The sequence below is a fragment of the Python bivittatus genome, unplaced genomic scaffold (assembly GCF_059951505.1).
Source record: "Python bivittatus isolate LINGU-HERP-01145 unplaced genomic scaffold, Pbiv_v1 ctg000080_np1212, whole genome shotgun sequence".
Classification (NCBI taxonomy): Eukaryota; Metazoa; Chordata; class Lepidosauria; order Squamata; family Pythonidae; genus Python; species Python bivittatus.
This window is the reverse complement of record NW_028277035.1, coordinates 60,666,032-60,686,193: the sequence shown is the minus strand read 5'-3', so window position 1 is coordinate 60,686,193 and position 20,162 is coordinate 60,666,032. Positions and strand designations below refer to the sequence as shown.

The 20,162-nt window shown below is 36.8% G+C and overlaps 1 protein-coding gene across 4 annotated transcripts in view; it reads right to left on the bottom strand.

Annotated features, from left to right (window-relative positions):
* FLNB (filamin B) overlaps positions 1 to 20,162 on the bottom strand; it is a 75,630-nt gene that overhangs the window by 19,151 nt on the left and 36,317 nt on the right. For 2 of the 4 annotated variants that reach the window (XM_007425250.3, XM_088134230.1), the window contains exons 9-26: positions 19,971 to 20,108; positions 18,283 to 18,409; positions 17,610 to 17,746; positions 16,560 to 16,753; positions 15,736 to 15,849; positions 14,873 to 15,016; positions 13,551 to 13,674; positions 13,133 to 13,293; positions 11,905 to 11,995; positions 11,500 to 11,669; positions 8,910 to 9,027; positions 7,667 to 7,929; positions 6,397 to 6,994; positions 5,845 to 6,018; positions 4,552 to 4,714; positions 3,717 to 3,877; positions 2,210 to 2,377; positions 252 to 344 (exon numbers count right to left, since the gene is read on the bottom strand). In XM_007425250.3, the coding sequence (XP_007425312.2) occupies positions 252 to 344; positions 2,210 to 2,377; positions 3,717 to 3,877; positions 4,552 to 4,714; positions 5,845 to 6,018; positions 6,397 to 6,994; positions 7,667 to 7,929; positions 8,910 to 9,027; positions 11,500 to 11,669; positions 11,905 to 11,995; positions 13,133 to 13,293; positions 13,551 to 13,674; positions 14,873 to 15,016; positions 15,736 to 15,849; positions 16,560 to 16,753; positions 17,610 to 17,746; positions 18,283 to 18,409; positions 19,971 to 20,108 (3,138 nt within the window). The remainder of the gene's footprint in view (positions 1 to 251; positions 345 to 2,209; positions 2,378 to 3,716; positions 3,878 to 4,551; positions 4,715 to 5,844; positions 6,019 to 6,396; positions 6,995 to 7,666; positions 7,930 to 8,909; positions 9,028 to 11,499; positions 11,670 to 11,904; positions 11,996 to 13,132; positions 13,294 to 13,550; positions 13,675 to 14,872; positions 15,017 to 15,735; positions 15,850 to 16,559; positions 16,754 to 17,609; positions 17,747 to 18,282; positions 18,410 to 19,970; positions 20,109 to 20,162) is intronic. The other 2 variants (XM_007425251.3, XM_015887575.3) reach the window with 1 other exon arrangement.

The window sequence follows — 20,162 nt, the reverse complement described above, 5'->3', positions numbered from 1 at the left end:
AAACCACAAAGCACGGATTTATATAGAGAATCATTTCACAGGATCAATAGCAAGCAAAGTTTTGATTATTATACCTAATTCAGCACATAAAGCAAGGAAAGTTTTAGTAAAAAGGTATTTCAATGCAAAGTTTAGCAGAAGTAGCTGTGTAGAGAAGTCTATTTCTTATAAACTTCTCTTCCGTTTATTAAAGCTACAGTTAGAGTTTAGAAGATTTATTTAAAGTACAGATAATTAGTGAGAGTTCAAACCTGTCTCATTAGAGTCACCCTGTAGGTCACCTCTAAAGAACTGTGAAAGTGTTTTCAATGGACTGCGCCATGACTGGGAATCCGGCTCATCAGCTAGAATTAAAAAACTATTTAACTTAAATCATTTCTCCCCCCCTGCCCCCCCAAAATTAGAGCTCTATTAATTGTCAATTTGTTTAGATGAAAACTAATTACAACTGGTCATAAACGCAATAGACATGTCACAGCACATATGTCCCATTCAGCACTGATTGACATCACTGTAACTACTTTCCTTCATCCATTCCAAGTTACCTTCATAGTCAAAGAAATACATGCTTTTAAGTAAGAAGCTAAGTTAGATCTGTAAATGATAAAGATATTCTCAACTCAGGTTCAAGCTTGGTGACAGCATCCATGAGGTATTCTTGAGAGGGTTATAAAAGTGGTTTGACACCACTATCTTCTGGGAAGCTTTTCTGACTTCCCAGTCTAGTCTGTCATCCCTGGTATTTATTTATTTTATTTATTTATTAAATTTGTCCCCCACCCATCTCCCCCCAATGGGGGACTCTATTTCCTGGTGGTCTCCCATCTCCAAGTGCAAACCAGGGCTGCCCTGCTTAGTAACCAAGCTCAAATAAGGTTGCTAAGGTGCTGCCAGCAAAGCTAACATAAGTCAGCTCTAAATAGTTCTCCAAGAGTTCATGTGTAAAAACCTGGTTTAACTTCACAGAAAATGTTGGATATTGGTATTAAATGCTCAATCTTTTACTAGACAGCATTACTTAGTTAACGTGTAGTGGTGTATGGTTAGACAATCTTGTGCCTTCCATATATTTTGACTTACAACCCAAATAAGTGGCTTGGCTGTTCAGACTTTAGCTAATAACAAGCATTAAATTATTTTTTATTTATATCTCATCTTTTAAATTTGCACTGAATAAATCTGCACTTATTCATGCAACAATGGTTAGTATCCAGTATTATTAGAATTAAGTTTGCTTTCTGTTACCCATATTCTCATGAATTTCGACCCTCTTTTCCTAATCCTTACTTTGATGTATGTTTATGTATATAGGTGCATGTGTGTGCGTGCATCTGTTTGTGTATATGCATGTAATGCCCCTTGTGATCGGGTTTTCAAATTCTATGCTCTTTCTTTGCTTTTTACTTGCTTTTCTCAAGGGCCACTCAAAGGAAATGAGGTCTACTCTATTTCTGTCTGACTCAAGAGAAAACTGTTTCAACACTCTTCAGTGTCTACAAATTAAGTTGAATCGTTATGCAAGCTTCTTAGTCCCCTTGCACAATTTAAACATTATTGAAGGGAAGCATAGATTCTTTTCTAGTTCAACTGGCAGAAATATATTCTATATTTCTTACTGGCCTAGAACATGCAGATATTCTTTTATCCTTATAATTTAGAACCTTTTAAAGCAGTACATTCTTGGGCGTATGCAGAGTTCGGGAAATGCCCATTCAACCTACTCTTCCGTAATGCTTTTGATATACATTTATCGAGAACACATATTGATTTGTTTCAGCCGCCTTCCCCAGTCTGGTACCCTACAGATGTATGGGAACTCCTTGAATTTCCAATCAGCCCATCTGGAAAGTACCAAGTTAAATGTAAGAGATTCTTCAGATGTACTCTGAACTCTTCAACCAATGCTCAGGCTAAAACATTCCTAATTAATGTCTGGGTTTTTTTTTAACTAGTTTAAGGTTTCCAAATATTATGTGTGTCAGGATTATCTTGATTATAGTAGTCTCTCACTTTCTGCAGCTCTACAAACACTAAGCAGAAAAATGTATGCAGTGCTACTTTTACTTACCGCCATTTGGGAACCATTTCTTAAATAAGTTCTTTATAAGTTTCAGTACTGAAATGGAGGTCATGCACTTCTGTATGCAGTACCTATACATTCTCATTTAAAAGAAACACTAATTCTAAGTTATAGAGAGAAACATCCTACCTCTGGGTCCTGCCACTGTAACTTCAAGTGGTGCTACTCCAGCTTTGCTAGTATCCACAGTAAAGACCTGAGGAATTCTGGCACGCACAGCTGTCCCCAAACCTGGTCCTGCCACTTTCACCTTGCTGGGGTCAATGACATCTTTTACAGGAACTTTAAATGGGCTACCTACCAATAAAAAAATAGGAGGAAAGAGTATTAGGTATGCTCACTGCCTTGAGTTATTTATAAAAATAATAAAGGTGGGATAAAAAATCTAAAATGAAAACAAAAACAAAGTATTAGACAACAATAAACATGCTTAAGCAATGTAATGCAAAACAAATGCATTATAACTTCTGAAGATAAATCATCAGCCACCTTCTCCGTAGCACAGCTCAACGCACGCTGCTTTCTAAGTCATAAGTGATGCCTATCCTGATAATTCAGAGTTGTATGCATTTAAAATTGTGTTGCAGTTTAGATTCAATTTTATATTGTGCAGGAGATGCTCAACCAAAATCAGCTTAATGGCCCTGACCAAAAAGAATGTTCAGGGGAAAAACTGTTAGAAAATTTGCTAATTGACTTCAGTCACCAAGAAAACTCAATATGACTGGAATTCAAAACTACATAGAAGCATTAGGAATAACTTCAATGGATAGACTGGTGACGGGGGTGGGTGAGAGCAAAAACAAGAGAGTTCAAAATAAAGTTGGACAAATTAAGAGTGTAGATTATGGAGTGAAAAACAAAAACCTAAGGATAAATGAAGGCAGGCTGAAGGAAAATGAAGACACAGGAAACTGAGGTAAAATGGAGGAGGCTGAAGAAATCTCAAGATCAGGAAAGTATTATTATACAATCATGAGCAGATGGGACAGGAAAGCTACTGCAGTTGGCCTGTGTAAACTCAATCCTGCTGTAGATTAAAAATCAAAGAGGTGTGATGGAGACAGTACAATAAAATGTAAACAAAAGTTCATGTAGAGTCTAATAAACGTATGCACTGTTATAAGGAACAAAGTGAATAGATGACAGCAGTTTCGACTGAAGAACAAAGATAAACTAACTTACTAACATCTATGGAATGATTTACAATTTAGTTTCATCAGATTCTAACACTGCCAGTTATTAAAGACTTATCACTGTTCTGAGTTTTTAGATTTCCTTCAAATAATTATTCTTGTTCAGGATGTTGATAAAAGCACTCATCACATTTTAGGGTATTATAAAACTGGATATTGGTAAAACAGGGGAAGTATTACATTCACTGACAGTATCTCTAGCTGCCCAAAATCAATTAAAACATATCATCATTACTGTAAGGGTGATTTATCAATTTGCCTAGAATTCTGGAAGATCAGCATTTTCTGCCTAGATAGTATGTTCTATTGGGAACTTTTAGCTCCCAACATATTTCAATATTTTCCCAAGTTCCATTATCAGTGCTTCAAATGTCCTTTGGCAAGAAGAACAATTCATAGCCTTTTCATTTTCCATTCTTATAATGCAGGAATAGCCTTACCAGGAACATGTTCACCCCCATAAGTTATGTTGACATCATAATCTCCTGGTACATATGGAATATATTCTGCACTACAGCTGCCATCCTTGTTATCTTTACAGCTTATTTTAGATTCTGAAGGTCCTTCAACCGTTATTCCAAGGCCACCAATTCCAGCCCCTCTGCAAAAATAAAGAAAAGTTAGTATGCTTATATTAATTACCAACATCATTTTACCTTAAGGACTGCTATGTTAGGCTACTTGTGCATTGGATCATTGCTATTAATTGTGCCATGCTACTGCACTTTGTCACACAGCAACTGTTGTTTAGGAAGCATAATAAAGACTGTCTGGGACAGAGACACCTCAGTTGACTAAAGGTTTTTTCCCCCATGCTCAGACTCTGATTAAGGTTGGGGAATGTTGAAATCTTAGGTGATGACACAAGTTGGCAGGCATACATCAGATAATAACTTCAAGGGGTGTGGCTGTAGGTTGTTAGGAACTATATTGCATCTTTTATTACTCATCATTAAACTTACAGCAACGCCCAAAAGAGCTCTGAACTGTCTTGGGATATTTGCACACAGTCCATGGCATCTCCCTGCTAAGCAGCTAGTACCAAGAAGAGACTGGCAAGTGTTCACAATGCTATTTCATGCCTCTACTTCCTAAAGTATTTTTAGATGGTTATGTGCAATGTTACACAGAGACAGATCAGCTAGTATGGCTTTATTCTGCATGGTAATTCAGAGTATACTACACCCTTTTTCAACCTGTCACCCTTCAATTTCCATCACTTCCAGACAGCATGGCTACTGGTACTCAAAAGTCTTATATGTTCATAATATTTACCGAGTAACAACAGTAAATGGGTTGGGTTTATTTGTGAAGCCTTCTTGTAACCCAGTTCCTTGGGCCACAACACGTGAAGGATGACATCCTTCTGTGACATCAACTCTGAATGGACTATTTGGAACAGGAACATCATCATAAGTCACTTCAACTGTATGAGGACCTGTAAGTAAAAGGTGTACCTTTATGGACAGGCTCTGTGAAGCTTAATGTGGCAATACATCACATATTTATTAACTAAATATGCAGTTGATTCATACCCACCTTTCTACTCTTTTTAAATTATTATTTAATATCTTTATTTTGTAACAAAACAATCTTTAATCTTAAAAAAAGAGAAAAAAATTAAAAATACAAACTAAGAAAGAAAAGAAAAGAAAAAATCTATCTTATATTTTATACTTATCAATAGTCATGGTTTACCAATGAATTCACTATTATAATATGAACAATGCAAGATGTTATTGTAAGATACCACATAATCTCTGCCATAACAACACATATTGCTACATCCTTTGATTGACAGAAAATACTGCCTTTTCCAAAACAGACAGATCACACATTTACAACAACCATTCCTTGCCATTTGGAATAATATCACCTTTCAATGTCTTAATATAATTCTTTGTGCCGCTCCCCATGCTCAATGCAACCACAATTCCTGATAAACAGTCAAATTCCAACGCTTTGGTATATAATTCAACATTATATGAACATCATTAACATTTGAGACTGGCTTAATCACTGTACATCTCCCAGATTAAGGGAGGATTTTCAATCAAAGTCTTATTATTGCCATCTTTAAGCAGCAAGGCACTATACCAAGACGACATTGTTCATCTCTTTTAACCATGAAGCCAGACTAATCCTAGCCAATTTAATCAGCCGGGAGGGAAAAGGATCAAATAAGCAAGCTACAGTCTTTTTATCTCTATACACCCTATCCACATCTTCAAGATCTACAAGCCAAAAAGAATCCAAAATAATGGGACCAGAGTTTGCTGAGATTCTATCTCTATGACCTGCTCCAATGCTGGAGATCAAGTCAAGATAGATCCAATCACAAAAAATGACGCAACAGCTTTCTCCTTCCAATTTCCATAGGATGGAAAAGCCTTGCTAGTATGGATGCAATGGAGGCAGAGAGGTAAGCATACTTTGTTGCTTTCACTGCAGCTGAAATGCCTAGCCTTCAGACGGGCCTCACTCTCATTAAAGTAAATAACGTTATTCTATAATACAATCTATTTCCACTGCTTTCCTCCAGAATTAATAGTAGCAGGCAGTACTCACCTCTTTCAAATGGAGTAAACTCTACTGCATATGTGCCATCAGCATTGTCTTTGATGAGGCAATCTGTGGAAGCTCCAGAGGGATTTGCAATTTGGGCTTTGATATGGTCTCCACCAGTTTTGGTCAAGGGGCTAGCATCAACAGTAAAATCTGTTGTTGCCTCACGGAAGACATCTGCAAAGTAATTATTGTAACAGTGTCATTTGAACAAAGCTATGCTTTAGGTCCACATGTATCTATGCATGTTTTTATACAGAAATAGGTTCAAGTGCTCAAACACAGTAAGGATACTAAAGAGAGCTAAACTGTATAAAGCAATCATAATCTGTCTAGCACCTCCCCCCCCCCCACAATTTTGGTTAGAGACACTGTAGCAGTCACTTTCATCAAAATGCTTGAAAAACGAGGAAGCCATATAATTTTGTATCGTGAAAAGTACAAAGATTATGTTCTGTCACAGGCACATCCGAACACATTCTTTTTATCTTTACACATAGCACATATTGGTTAGGGTTTATTTGCAGCATTCCTATTAAACTAAAACAAACTTACCTTTCCCTTCAATTCCTGGTCCAAACACTTGAACCTTGCTTGTGTCTATGGCAGGATCAACTTTGACACGTGCCGGAAAATTTGGCACTGGTTCTCCACCATATTTCATCTTGAGTGTGTGTATCCCAGCGATAAGGGGCACGTATGTAACTGTATAAGTTCCATCTTTATTATCTTTAACCTCAACATCAGCTTTAGAACCAGAATCAGACACAGCTTCCATATCCAGTTTCCCAGGTCCAGCTTTTGAACAATCCACATTAAGCAATCCAGCTTCACCCACTTTGCCATGTTGAAGTCCAGGACCTGTGGCAAGCACTTTTGAAACATCAAATGGCATTTCAATGTCAGCTTTGAAAGGAGAGCCAGGAATATGGACTTCCTCAAAAAGAATGTTCACCAGGTATTCACCTGGTTTTGTAGGTAAGTAGGAGACTGAACATGTTCCATCTCCATTATCAGAGCACTCTATTTTGGCTTCACATGGTCCTTCTACTGTCAAACCCAGACCACCAGTTCCAGCTCCTTTGGTGTCTATTGTGAATTCTGCGGGTTTTCCAACAAGCCCTTCCCGGAGGCCTGGCCCATAAGCTCTCACCTAGAAAAATTAGTAAGAGGTGCTGAATATGATACCTACGAAGTCACTTCAGTCATTTCTAGAATTTTAAATCTAGTTCTGAAGATTCAAGTATATCCTTATATTATTTATTATTTAGAAGCACACTGCAATACCAAGCTCAAATGCCAGTTTTTATTTTTAAAAGACAATGACACATTTCCATACTTTCTAACCTAACCAGGATACTGCTATTCTTTATCATTCTGATAGGCTCATCAATTTGTTTTCAAACCAATCCATGTACACACACACACACACAAATAAATAATCTCATCATTTATTTAGCAGGTCTTTAAATCATGAAAGTTATTATAAGGCTTGAATGCTTAGATCATAATAAAATATGCCCAGATAAGATAAATATGCAATCATAGCAGATCCAGCTGTTTTACCTGTTTTTAAGTGACTACAACTACACTAGAAAACACTTCAACAGACACCTCAAGCTAATTTTGACCAACTGGGATGCTTTCAGCAAGAAATTTATCAGCTATGTAAACATGATGAAACTTGTGCTTTGCACACACAACTTTTAATTAGTAACAAAATCTGAAGTATCCAGCACAGGTTAGATAATTTCTGTACACCATAGCTAAAGGGAACACTTGAAAATGGTATCAGTGAATTGCTACCCATAAAAAAGATTCTTACCTTAGAAGGATCTGGTGGTAAAGTGGCTTCTACAGTATAAGGGCTTCCCAGGACTGGATTCCCATCATAATTCACATCAATGGCATGAAGTCCTTCTTCTTTTGGAATATACTTTACACTACTACACTCTTTTCCAATGACAGGTTCTACTAAGCATGGTAAAATTTTCTGGGTTGGGGAGACTATGGCCACATCAAGTTTACCCTGCCCACCAGCTCCTTTCGTGTCAATGAGAAATTCTTGATCTTTCCCTACTTCGGCTCCTTTAGAAAATAAAGAAAACAGAGTGAAAATGGGCCTCTTTCCACCAGATGTATGGAAAATCCATCAATGGAATGAGGAACAGACATACACACACATAAAGGGATAAGCTATACATCAAAGCACATATTCGGTGTATCTAAATAATTCACTCAACAAGCCAATTCCAAAGGAACACTCAATTAGGTAGTACAGAGACATACCATACTTTGTTAGGACACAGGCATTTGAATACACTAAGGATGTGTTCTGCATATAAGTTAAGATTTCCCTGAAGAAGCTAAGATGGCAGATCTAAAGTACTTAAAGAGCCTCAGAAAATAAATACCGTCAGGTATTTAGAGCTATTTTAAAAGGTACTTAATGTAATTAAAGTCAGCAAGACTTTAGCTATATTAATGTGTGGTGACAAAAACAGTACCCTCTCTGGAAATTCAGTATACAGACAACTTTGATCAAATAGTGTATGTACTTAACTTCCTAAAGATCAATGGGTAGGAATTCTTTTTAAAAAAAGTTTCCCATCTTTCAATGCTTTATTGTAGTAGGGCAAAATTGACTCTTAAAGTTTTTAGTTTGTTTTACTATTATTGCTGTTAACTTCACAATCAGCAGGTCTTTGCACTCAAACTATGCTTTATAATACTTGGAAGTATTATAAAGGAAGTGTGTTTTCAACACATTTTAATTAATTAATTAATATTTATCTATTTTAATCAATATTTATTCTATTTTTACTATAAACCACCCAGAGTCACCCCACAGTGAGATGGGTGGTAACAAATTTGAAATATAAATAATATAAATATAAATAAAGTATTTCCTTTTCAGTATGATAAGGAACGCTACAAAACATGTTGCATAGCTTAGATCTACATATTAAGTCTACAGCATCTCATCCTTCATTTTAGAAGAGTTTGTTCAGTGGTTAGGTTTTTCATATGTGTTCTATTAGAAAGTGAACACTAGATGAGTTACTTACTGCTTTCCAGGCCACTGATTTTAACTTTACTCAAGTCAAGTGGTGCAGCAACACCCACAGTGAAAGGACTTCCAGGAACAGGATCACCACCATACTTCACCTGAATGTTCATGTTACCCTAGAGAGGTCAAGTACATTTTTAAATTAATTTCAAATATCAATACTAAGAAATCCAGCAAACATCATAATAAATTAACATGTGAAGATGAACATTTCCAGAAGTCATGCAGGTAGTTGCTTACTTCCAGATTTCTACTGAAGAATCTTTCGTAGTATATACAAACACAGCTATAAGAATAACAAAACAGAAACACTGAGCAATACAATAGTATTAATTATCAGCAGATTGAGTGGGGTTTTTTTTCAAAAATGTGAAAGATGCTGTTTGCCCCTTTGAATTTTAATCATTTGTACTATAATAAAACCATCTTTGTATCCATGTATTCGTGTAAGATTCAAATTTCTGAAACCTGACAGATTATAATCTATTTAAGATTTTATGCTAATTATATCTGCACATCCCAGTAGGCCAGGTTCGACCCCTCTGGTCTACACATAATTTGGTTACCATCTACTTTCTTGGTTCTCATTCACCCACCATCATTTTGTGTACTGCAGTTTCAGCGGCACCTATGACTACCACCCATAACAGAAAGGCAACTGCACTGTTGTTTCTGTGTTGCAATTAAGCGCTTAGAAAGAAGAAGTGTTGCGTGCCTAGAAACTGCCATTTAGCTGTGTGCAATATTTTCACAGGGTACAAGATTAATGCATCCAGGACTTCCCTTTTCTCTATTTCTTTAATATTAATACATTCACTAATATTCCACAAACTTAGTAGAAGCTGATACAGAATAAATACATTGACTTTTTTTTTTTCAACAAAGTTACTTGGGCAAGGGCCAGAACAGCACAACAAGAGAACTCCTTGTAACCAAGGTGTGTATCATAAGACAGTTCTGGAAATTAATTCCTTGGGAATGGAAGTTATATTTTCACAGGGCTAGACACAGCTTAATGTTTAATAAGTAGCATTTCTCACTGCGGTATTTACAAATCTGACAGAGCAAGGACTATTTTGTTTGCCTACTTCACCCTTTAACCTGTTTTTTTTTCCCCTCCCCATTCAGAACCCTTTCCAGAAATACAGAAATATATATCATGCACTGTTTAAACAAGACAGCATTATGCAAAACTGTCACTAGCTACTGTTCAGTTTTCAATCCATGACAGAATGCCATTATTCAATCTCCTTTAATCTTTGCTGCCTTGTTTAAGGACACTTCTACACAGCCACCATTTCCATTTCTAAATCACAGAATTATGGAGTTGGAAGGGACCCCAAGGATCATTTAGTCCAATCCTCTGCAATGTGTGGCAGTAAAAGTACTCTAAACTAGGAGCCTAAGATAATTCTCATGCTCCTAATATATAGAAGATTTGGGGGTATAGTATAGAAAGCAGGTGGGCCACTTCCCATGAAGCATCCTGCATTTAATAACTAGCACTTCAGGACAAAACGGCTCCTGTAGCTTTACCCCAAGTTTAAGATATGCAAAGAGCTTAGGGATTCAATTTGGTGCAACTTAGAAGTTCTGTTTTTCATAAATTTAAAATAATATGAATTACTGTATAATAATAATAACTGTTCAGAAAGCCAAGCCTTTTTGTAAACCAATTAATCATGATATACACTAATAGAGCAGCTCAACTGTTTTATATATTATTATTATTATTATTATGCTCTATTGGTGTGTATCATGGATTAATTGGCTTACAAAAAGGCTTGCCTTTCTGAGTAGTAAGCAAACCAGGAATTGTTAACTGCTTCCAAAAGACAGATTTGACAAGTCAACCATACTTTGAAGACAGTTCCTCAAATATACGCTACACCTGCAGACATGCAAGTTGCCAGAGTTTCTACAAAGAAACACTGTTCAGAAGTCAAATTCCATTTCCACTTACAACAGCAGCACGCCTAAGATAAAGTTGGCATCAAGGTTTATGCTAGCAAGATCCAACTAAAGCAAAGACATCACTGAATCTAGTTACTCCAAACTACAGGCATTTAAAAATTGCTGGGGTCAGCAAGATAGCCTAGAGATCATACCAATATACAAAATATGTAAGTTTACTTTGGAAACGGTCTCTGCCAACAATCACCCTTACTGTCCCTCAGCACAGAACTAAATGACAGTTCTTCTAAAGAGCAGAATTACACCAACATGTGTACATTCCAGTTCAGGATGAACAGTAATCTTCAGTTTTGCTTTGCTGCTTGCTTGACGATGTCTCGGCGCCAATAGTAACATTGCACACTGTTAGAGACACATGCTAATTGGAAACTATGACTTAAATCCCTATAAACAAATCTTAGCTAGATTTGGAGTTTAAAATATAACATATTAAATATGAAACAGCTTTCAGAGCATTGTTTAATAAAAAAATGTGTAAGAAACTTGCTGTGTACAAGAGAGATATCTGTAACTTATTGCACTAACACATTTTATTTGCAATGACAGCACTGCCTCTGATTTCTTGAATTAAGGAAATGTATGCCAGATTCCTATCCTTTCATAGGAGAATTTACCTGCTGTATTGGAGTGTATTTTACAGTGTGGGAATAATCATAGTTGTCAATGAAGTCCAAATCTTTGACAGCATCTCCTTCCATTGGCCCACTGAACTGAACATCCAGAGGGGCTTTTCCAGCACCTTTTGTGAACACAGTGAAGTGCGTGGGCTTCCCATTTTCCACACCTGGGTAGATAAAGGAGTGGAATCCATCATCATCTTGTCAAGACATGTTCAGGGGAAAAAAGTGCAATCCCTTTTTGGATAGAATACTACAAATACCAAATATAATTTTTCATACTCCAGATTTACTTTTCTAGCATTCATTTATGGGCCTTGACAAGGAATTGTATTTCATTATGAATGCAACCAGCAAACAGCTAATTAAATAGTTTGCCCACTAATCAGGCAGAAATCTTACCTGTTTTACTTAGTCCAGGCCCTTCAGCTTTCACCTTGCTTGCATCATGTGAGGGTTCTACTTTCACTCTGAAAGGGCTTGTAGGAATTTCCTTAAGATAAAAAAAAAAAAATTAATAATACATGTAGTAGCTTTTCAACAAAATCACCATACAGTAGAAAGATCCTGAGGCTAGAATAGTAAAGAAACATTATCCCTGTACGTACTGTCCCTTGCATACAGTTGCTCTCTAAATTACTAGATTTCTAAATTATTGCTTTCCCTGTAAACAAACCCCCCAAAAAATGAAAATAATATTTGTTTGCAGCACAAGGACTATTTGTTTTAAATGTCACGCTTTGGATCAAATGAGCCATTTCTGAATACCCAGGAGGTTAAAACAAACTAATCCTCTACTATAGCATTTTTTTCTAGGAGCTCAGACCAGTCTTTCTCCTGTTTAATCTTAAGGCCATCCAAGCTTATTATACCCATTTAAATTAAACAAAAGTCACTGTGATCTACTCTTTAAGTATAAGGAGTAGGAATGGTGCTTTGAATTTCAGTATTCTTATTTTTTTCGGTTTAAAGGAGATGCTTGGCTTAGTTGAAGCAAAAAACTTCTTTTTTTCAAAATCCTTTTCTAAATCCAAAGCCAGAGAACAAAGGATATTTTAAGGTCCAAGCATACTATATTTCATGGCTGGTGTGGGTCTTCCGGGCTGTGTGGCCGTGGTCTTGAAGAAACTTCAAGACCACGGCCACACAGCCCGTAAGACCCACACCAGCCATCATATGCCGGCCGTGAAAGCCTTCAACAATACATACTATATTTCACTTTAATCTTAAAATGGTCAACTGCAATGGGTTTGGGGAAATAACTGTATATATTAAAACTAAGGCCAACTTTTGTCAGATTGCTCTTGTCTGCCTCAAGTACATGTTTTTATTAAGACTTGACACATTTGTATATATTTTCAGTATGGTAAGCTATTCTATTGCTGCAACTAAAGTAGAAGAATGGAATACATATTAAAATAAATACTTCAGTTACTACCATATACAGATACTTCAACAATTTGACATGGTCACAATACAGTACAACTGCTAACTCAGTTTTCCTTATCCAGATGCCCTCCCAGTGGTTTTAGTCTTATACCCATTATTAGAAATCATACTCCTAAGACATCTGAGGGACGGAGATTGGGAACCAGGGTTGGCATCAAACGCCTTTCCAATAATGACATACCTCTCCAGCAAACAGCACTTTGACAGTATAGCGCCCAGCAGCAGGAGGGGTGTATTTCACTGTAAATGTATCATTAGCATTATGTATGATGCCGAAGTCTATATCTTGCTCTTCTTCATTTATTACATGAGCATCACACTTGATGCCCACACTCACATCACCTAGAAAGAAACAATCCACTAGAAATTGTATTGACAGTTGTACCCCTATATCACCCCTTGCTGCTTAAATATTTGCTTCCTTAAACACACTATTCTATCAGCCACTTCCATGAGAAAACACATCCACCTAAAAGAAGCAACATTATGGGAGTCAAGCATTCTCCTTTAACAGCATTTCAGCTTCATTCAGTTACTGAGCTGGGGGGCAGTGGGGAGGGTTACTATTCAGCATTTGCTATACAGATCTGTTTTTTTACCTTCGCCTGCTTCTGTACAGTCCACAGTGAAATGAGTAGGTTCGTTAGCTTTCAGACCATTTCTTGCCACCCCTGGTCCAGTAACTTTCACCTTCTGAGGATGACTGCCTTGCCCAATCTGGACCTAGGTGGCATATATTTTCAAAATGTGAACTTGATAAACACAGATTAACACTTTAGGGTAATCAACATTGGTCACACAATCTTTTAGGTTTCTTCTATTGTCATTCAATATGTTGTTTTATGTATCTGTTGAATCTGTTATCCAGGAACTCAAGATGGCATACATAGAACTCTTTTTTAAAACAATCCTCTGGGAACTGAGGGTGGGACCTAGGTCTTCCTGGTCCTAATCCAATGCCTCAGCCACACAGGAAACACTAGTAGCCTAGTTAATTATTATTTAATTTCCATAGCGGCCAATTGGAAACCTCTGAGGAGCCCACATGAATCCAAACAGAACTCCTATTGATCTTATCTATCAACTGGTATTAAGGATATCTACTGCCTGGGGCAGTATATTGTCATTTTTTGCTCAGTCTGCACTTGCCCCTACACTATACAACATTCACCATTTTAATTCCTCTAGTTTTCATTGTTTGTGGTCCCTTTTAACCCATGTTTAGTAATTTAGTGTGATCTCCAAAGCTGGCTCTCTCATACTCTAAGCTCCTAATGGTCAAGAATTAAAAACCCTGGTCCCAAAACAATTCCTTCATCGTAATCCATCTAATTTCCCCATTCTTGATTTGGGTATTCATAACCTCATTTCAGACTCCTAAAAATAAGATTCATTCAGAAATACATGAAAATGTTAAATGTTAACAAATATTGTGTATCAGTCAGAGTATAAACAAAGAGGAAGCTAAAAACTAAATATTTATAATATGTTAGCACTTTTTCTTCATTCTTTTTAATGGTATCTTTAAATGACAAAATAGTGGTGACTTTGGCACTCAACTCAGAGATTCAAAAGTATCTCTAACATCCTTTTCCTTACTGTTAAAAATAATTTAATGTATTTTGTTTTTTATGGTTAATTTTTCATCAACGATATACTGAGCAGTAACTGTGCAACTTCTCTAACTTCTTTGTTGTGTTACTGATATTATACCTTTGCAATTTTTTTCTCTTTTTTCCTTTTCGCTTGTTCATTTTTTTAAAAAAAATGATTAATAAAAATGATTTCAAAAAAATAGGATTCAGCTTTTGCTTTCAAATAAGTATCAGTTAATTTAAGCAAGGGATTGCAAAAGGTGTCAGGAAGCACACTGCAACTGGAAAACAAGCAGCTACAGATATTTAAGCACTTTAGTACTTACTCTGCAAGGACTGTTAGGGACATTTGCTCCTCCCCAAGTAATAGCAATGGTATGTTTGATTGGTTTTGTTGGGATGTAAGAGCAGGCATAGATGCCATCAGGCTTGCTCCTCATCTGGATATCAATAGGATTTCCATCAGCATCCTAAAAAAAAGAAGAGCAAGCTAAATATGAACTCAGTTTTTTAGTTTTAACATTAGTTTTTCATATATACAAAGGTAGGCAGGTACATAGTTTAACAACCAGTAAACTTAAGGCTTCCTTTTAGAGAACCTGATCATACATTTGTGCTTGTTCTACTGCAGCTGGATTATCTCCTCCCCAACCAGGGTCACTTACTACCAACTGTCCTGGGGAAATGTCTTTTCAGTCTATTTTTTTTTCCACTTGTTTAAAAATAGGATGTATATTACATGTCAAACATACACTGCTCCTTATGCATGGAAAAAGCAGGTGGCAGAAGAGTTCTCTTATCTCCCCCATCTTCAAGATGGTTAGTTGCACTCCTCTTCATTACCATCACAAAAGAGCCATCAATTGCCCTACTTTTAATCAATGAATTCTAGTCACTTGCAAAGCAAGTGGTTTATATTACCTTGGTTGAGGTACAAATTGGTTCTTAGTGAGGTGATAGAAAACACATCATTGTAATAAGGATATGTCTCAAATCAAATCTTAGTAGATGAAGGGGCAGGGCAGGGCTCTTATGATGATCTCTTTAAATGTTATAGGCCACACCACATTGAAGAAGAAACGTATGAATGCGGCCAAGCATTTTTGCACACAATTCAAGATGCGTAGAACAATCTACGGGTAAAGCTATATGGATGAGAAGTGAATGCTGTTTGGATCTCTGCCCTTACTTGTGCATATATCTTCAGAGGAGCATCCCCAGCTTCCTTTGTATCAACTACAAAGTCTGCAGGATTGTTCACAATGCAGCCAGTTCTTTCAAGTCCTGGGCCATAAGCTTTTACCTAGAAAAGATTAGCAGGATATAAATTGAGAATAGGCCAAGATGCCTTTACAGACCGTTGTACTACTAAAACTGCATAGTCCCAGGTTTGCTCTTCACATCCAGTCAAACAGCTTGTCTGATCAGCATAAGTATTAAAAAGAAGTATGCTTTTATTAAATGTTCAAGAGAGCACCTTACAATGCAAATCAAGCATAAGTATATCTATTTATAGAATCTTCCATCAAAGACATTTCTCAAGGATTACATTTCTGAAGCTAACCTGGGACAGACTTGTATCTGTTATTGACATACTGGCCTAGATGAGGCAGAAACAAAAACAGAAATATTATGAAATGTCCCTTAATTTAGCCTGTAACACAGATTGTCCTCATTTAGGGTCAAGGCCCAATCCTGAATTTAACAATATAGTGGTTGGCAAGCTGCTCAGGCCTCAGGCCTAATCTTATGCAATACCTCCAACCCCCAACATTGACCAAAATCTCACAATTTCCAAATCTTAAATTTTCAAAAGAACCAGGAGACTATGAGTTCTGGGCCTCCCTTGGGCATCCAAGCCGGCTGGGTGACTTTGGGCCAGTCACTCACTCTCAGCCCAACCCACCTCATAGGAGGCAGGATTATTAGGCATGTTCGCCACTTTGAGTTATATATAAAAAAGGCAGAATCATCATCATCATCATCATCATCATCATCTCCTTGTACCCTTGCCTTGTCAGAGTCGAAGTCTAGAGATGCCGGCTGGATGAATGCCATGTAGGGGCTGTCTTTGATGTCTTCATCATCACACATAATGTGAACAGCATATTCACCAGGCTCTTTGGGCCAATATTTCACATCACATGAGCCATCATTCTGATCATCACATTCAATTTTTGCTTGAGATGGGCCTTCAATGGCAAAGCCTGAAAAAAGGAGTTTAGCAGTTGTTAGAGGCACTTAAATTTAGGTAGGATTTTTAAGGCTATGTACTAAGCTACAATGTAATTAACAAGGTCTGCTGAATAAACAACAATTGACTATGATCACACAATCCATTAATCATAGACAAGAAAATAATATTATATTTTAGAATAACATGTAAATCCAGTCTAACAAAATAAATGAGCTTGGTTATCTGTCCAAACCCTATTTTCCAATCTACAACAGCAATCTGTCAAAATTTTTGTTTCAGCCAATGTCTACATGCATTCAGTAGCTGGGTTAACAGATTGTACCTAGTGATAATGTAGTTTGCTTAGTTTAGGTTTTGCATGATGTAACACTGTAATTTGTAAACCATCACTTATGGCTTACGATTTTGTGTGATCCCAGCCACTTAGGCTGAGTCAACAAACCACAGTCTACTGTGATATAGGAATCCATTTAATCCATGCGCTGTACTGTAATTCCATATCTGTAATCCACAGTGCTAAGCATTAAAATTTCCTATCATTTTTGTTAGGATGTTCTTTCCCACCCATTATAATATTAGAGCCTGTTTAAAGGCAAGGCTAATAACGTTATTAGGTTGATAACCCTGAAAAAAAAAAGGGATTGGACATTATTTACTGCTAATCTCTCTCAGATGAAAATAGGATATAGACTTATAATTGTCATCAAAAGTAGTCTGCAAAGCCAATTCCTTTTAAATATGGTTAGAAGATAAGAGTCAGCCCATTAGTTCCACGGCAGGAAAGTCTTGCCATTGAAATAATTAGACATCATCTATCAAGCAACATCTGTTTTGGAAGGAAGCAGTGCAATGAGCCAGGTTATTACCTAGGGATCCAACTTCCGGACCGATGGATTCTACAACAAAGTCTGCTGATTTACCAACAACTCCTTCATGAAGGCCTGGCCCCCAAGCTCTTACTTTCTGAGGACCAGCTTCAGGACCTACTTGCACCTCAAATGGGCTAGGAGAAGACGACCAGAAAGCAGAATTAAGAAAAAGAAAGAGACAACAACCATGGACACAAATATATTTAATAATCTGTTAACTGAGATAGAATGGTCAATAACATACTGGAACTAAGGAGATCCAAGTACAACCAAAAGGTAATCAAAAAGCTTACCAAACAACTTAAGGCTAGTCTCTAATTCCATACCTAAGGCACCTCACCGAGGAGTGAAGATAAAATATAAAGAAAAACCATGTAGACAGCCATCAGTATTTTCAAGAAAAGGAGGATTAACAAAAATTAAATTGGGGATTTGATGTGCTAAATGTCTTTCTGCTCCAAGTCTTGTCTTTGTTATTGTTTCTTAGAACCTGTTACCAAAGTTTCCTAGACTGGAAAGACAGGATACACCTCTATCCTGCAGTAAAGCTTGGAACTAAAAACTAAAACTGTCACCACTAACCCCTCAGTATACTTCCAACGAATACAATTTCAAAACAATTTATTGTGGAATCGCTTTCAGTTAAAACATATAAAATGTTGCAGCTCACCTTTTTGGGATGTTGTGACCACCCCAAGAAATTGTGACAATGTATTTCCCTGGAGTTACTGGGTAGTATTCAAATGCATATACTCCATCCATGAATTCCTTTTGTTTTACAAGTTCCTCCAAGCCTTCTGAAGAAATACCATTAATCTAGCATTAGCCTTTAATAACTGCAGCCCATATTCTTTAGTTTTAGGTGATTGTATGTTTCAAGATCAATTGCCAAGAATGAAGTCATTTTTTTTCTTTTCATCCAGAAATTGTTGCAAAGAGGAGAAACTACCTTTAGTCATGTAATAAAGATAGCATAAACATTTCCAGAAGAATGTGATGAGTGAAAGTGTTACATTACCATGCTTAATTCACTTCCCCATGTTATTCCTTAGTCTGCAACATTATGCATGTCATATGTGAAAACAAGGAAAGCTTAAGCTTTGTCAGACCTCATGACCACAAATATTTGGGGAATGCCTACTTGATTTAGTTTTCTTGAGAGAGTCTAAATATTCTGAAGTTTGTTGACACAAGCCTATTGTCTTTAATACTGCACAGTTGGCAACATTTTCTAGCTAATGCTCAAGTAGCATCATATAAACATTACAACTCATTTTGTCAAAGGCTCCCCAAAATCCATACTAATTTGTATGACACTGAGATGGAATGCCATTTGTTTGATTTGGAGGCCAGAAATCTAGCATCCCTTTCAAGCCAGGCTGTGTTCCCAGAATTGAAGAGTTGACTGCCACATACATGATCTTCCAGTTCATTGTGATTTCCACACTGATGTACTTTTGTTAAGCTAAAGGGGAAAAAATCATGGTGTTTCAATTTAAAGACCCTAATTAGTTTGGGGTTTCCCATTCCAACTTTACAGGAATATATAGAGTGTAATGTTCTGAGTTTGTATGTTTCACTTATTTTTGCCATTAATCTATAGACAAGGAAAATAATGACTGCTTTGAAAACCTGATATGATCACACCAGTTGCACTAAAGCATGTGAAAGCTACTTCAAGACTACAATTTTCACACAGCTAAACAGGTTGGCTACATATAGCAAGTCAGGCCTGTAACGCAAATCTTTCCTGTTAATATTCCTACCTGGAATAAACCTTGCAGGTTATCAACTTTTCCATAAGACGTCCCTTTCAAAAAAGTTGAGCGACCCCACCAAAAGTCGATTCATGTAATGTGATTTGGTCTATATGCAGGGAAGTTTGAGAGAGAATGTAGCTTCTCTCCTATCAGTTAGAAAATAGAACTTTGGCTGAAAGTCTGTCCTTCCCATTTTGTGTATCAGGGTTTTGGTGTTTTCCAAGCTATGTTTTCATAGAAGTTTAGTCTTGTCATCAAATAAGGATTTTCCTGCACACATATTTTGACCAAGAGCCTCATTAAATATATGATTCCATATCAAAGATTACAAATTTACACAGGGATTATGCAGTCCAAGTTAATTCTATATGAGCAAGTAAACAATATATTATTTTAAGTGAAATTAGTGTTTTCATGCTTCTATCCATATATTAAATAGATACCTCTGTGAAAATCAAAGCTCTATTTCACCTCCAGAGTTCTCTTGAGAAGCAAAGTCAACATGCAGATAGCAGAATCAGTGCCTGATTGGAGCTATTTGCAAAAGACTCATATCAATGTCCAAGCAATGCCAAAAAAAAAAATGCTCAACACTTACTTGGTCCTTTTATTGCCACATGGATATCTCCACTCCCTGCGGCTTTAGTATCAACCTTGAAGTATGCGGTTTCTCTGATCCTAACTCCTTTGGGTTGGAGGCCCCTACCACTGGCACGGCAGGCATTTGGATTGCAGGCTGCAAGCAAATTGCAGACAGACATGAATGCAGTCTTTGATTCCTAAAGATATT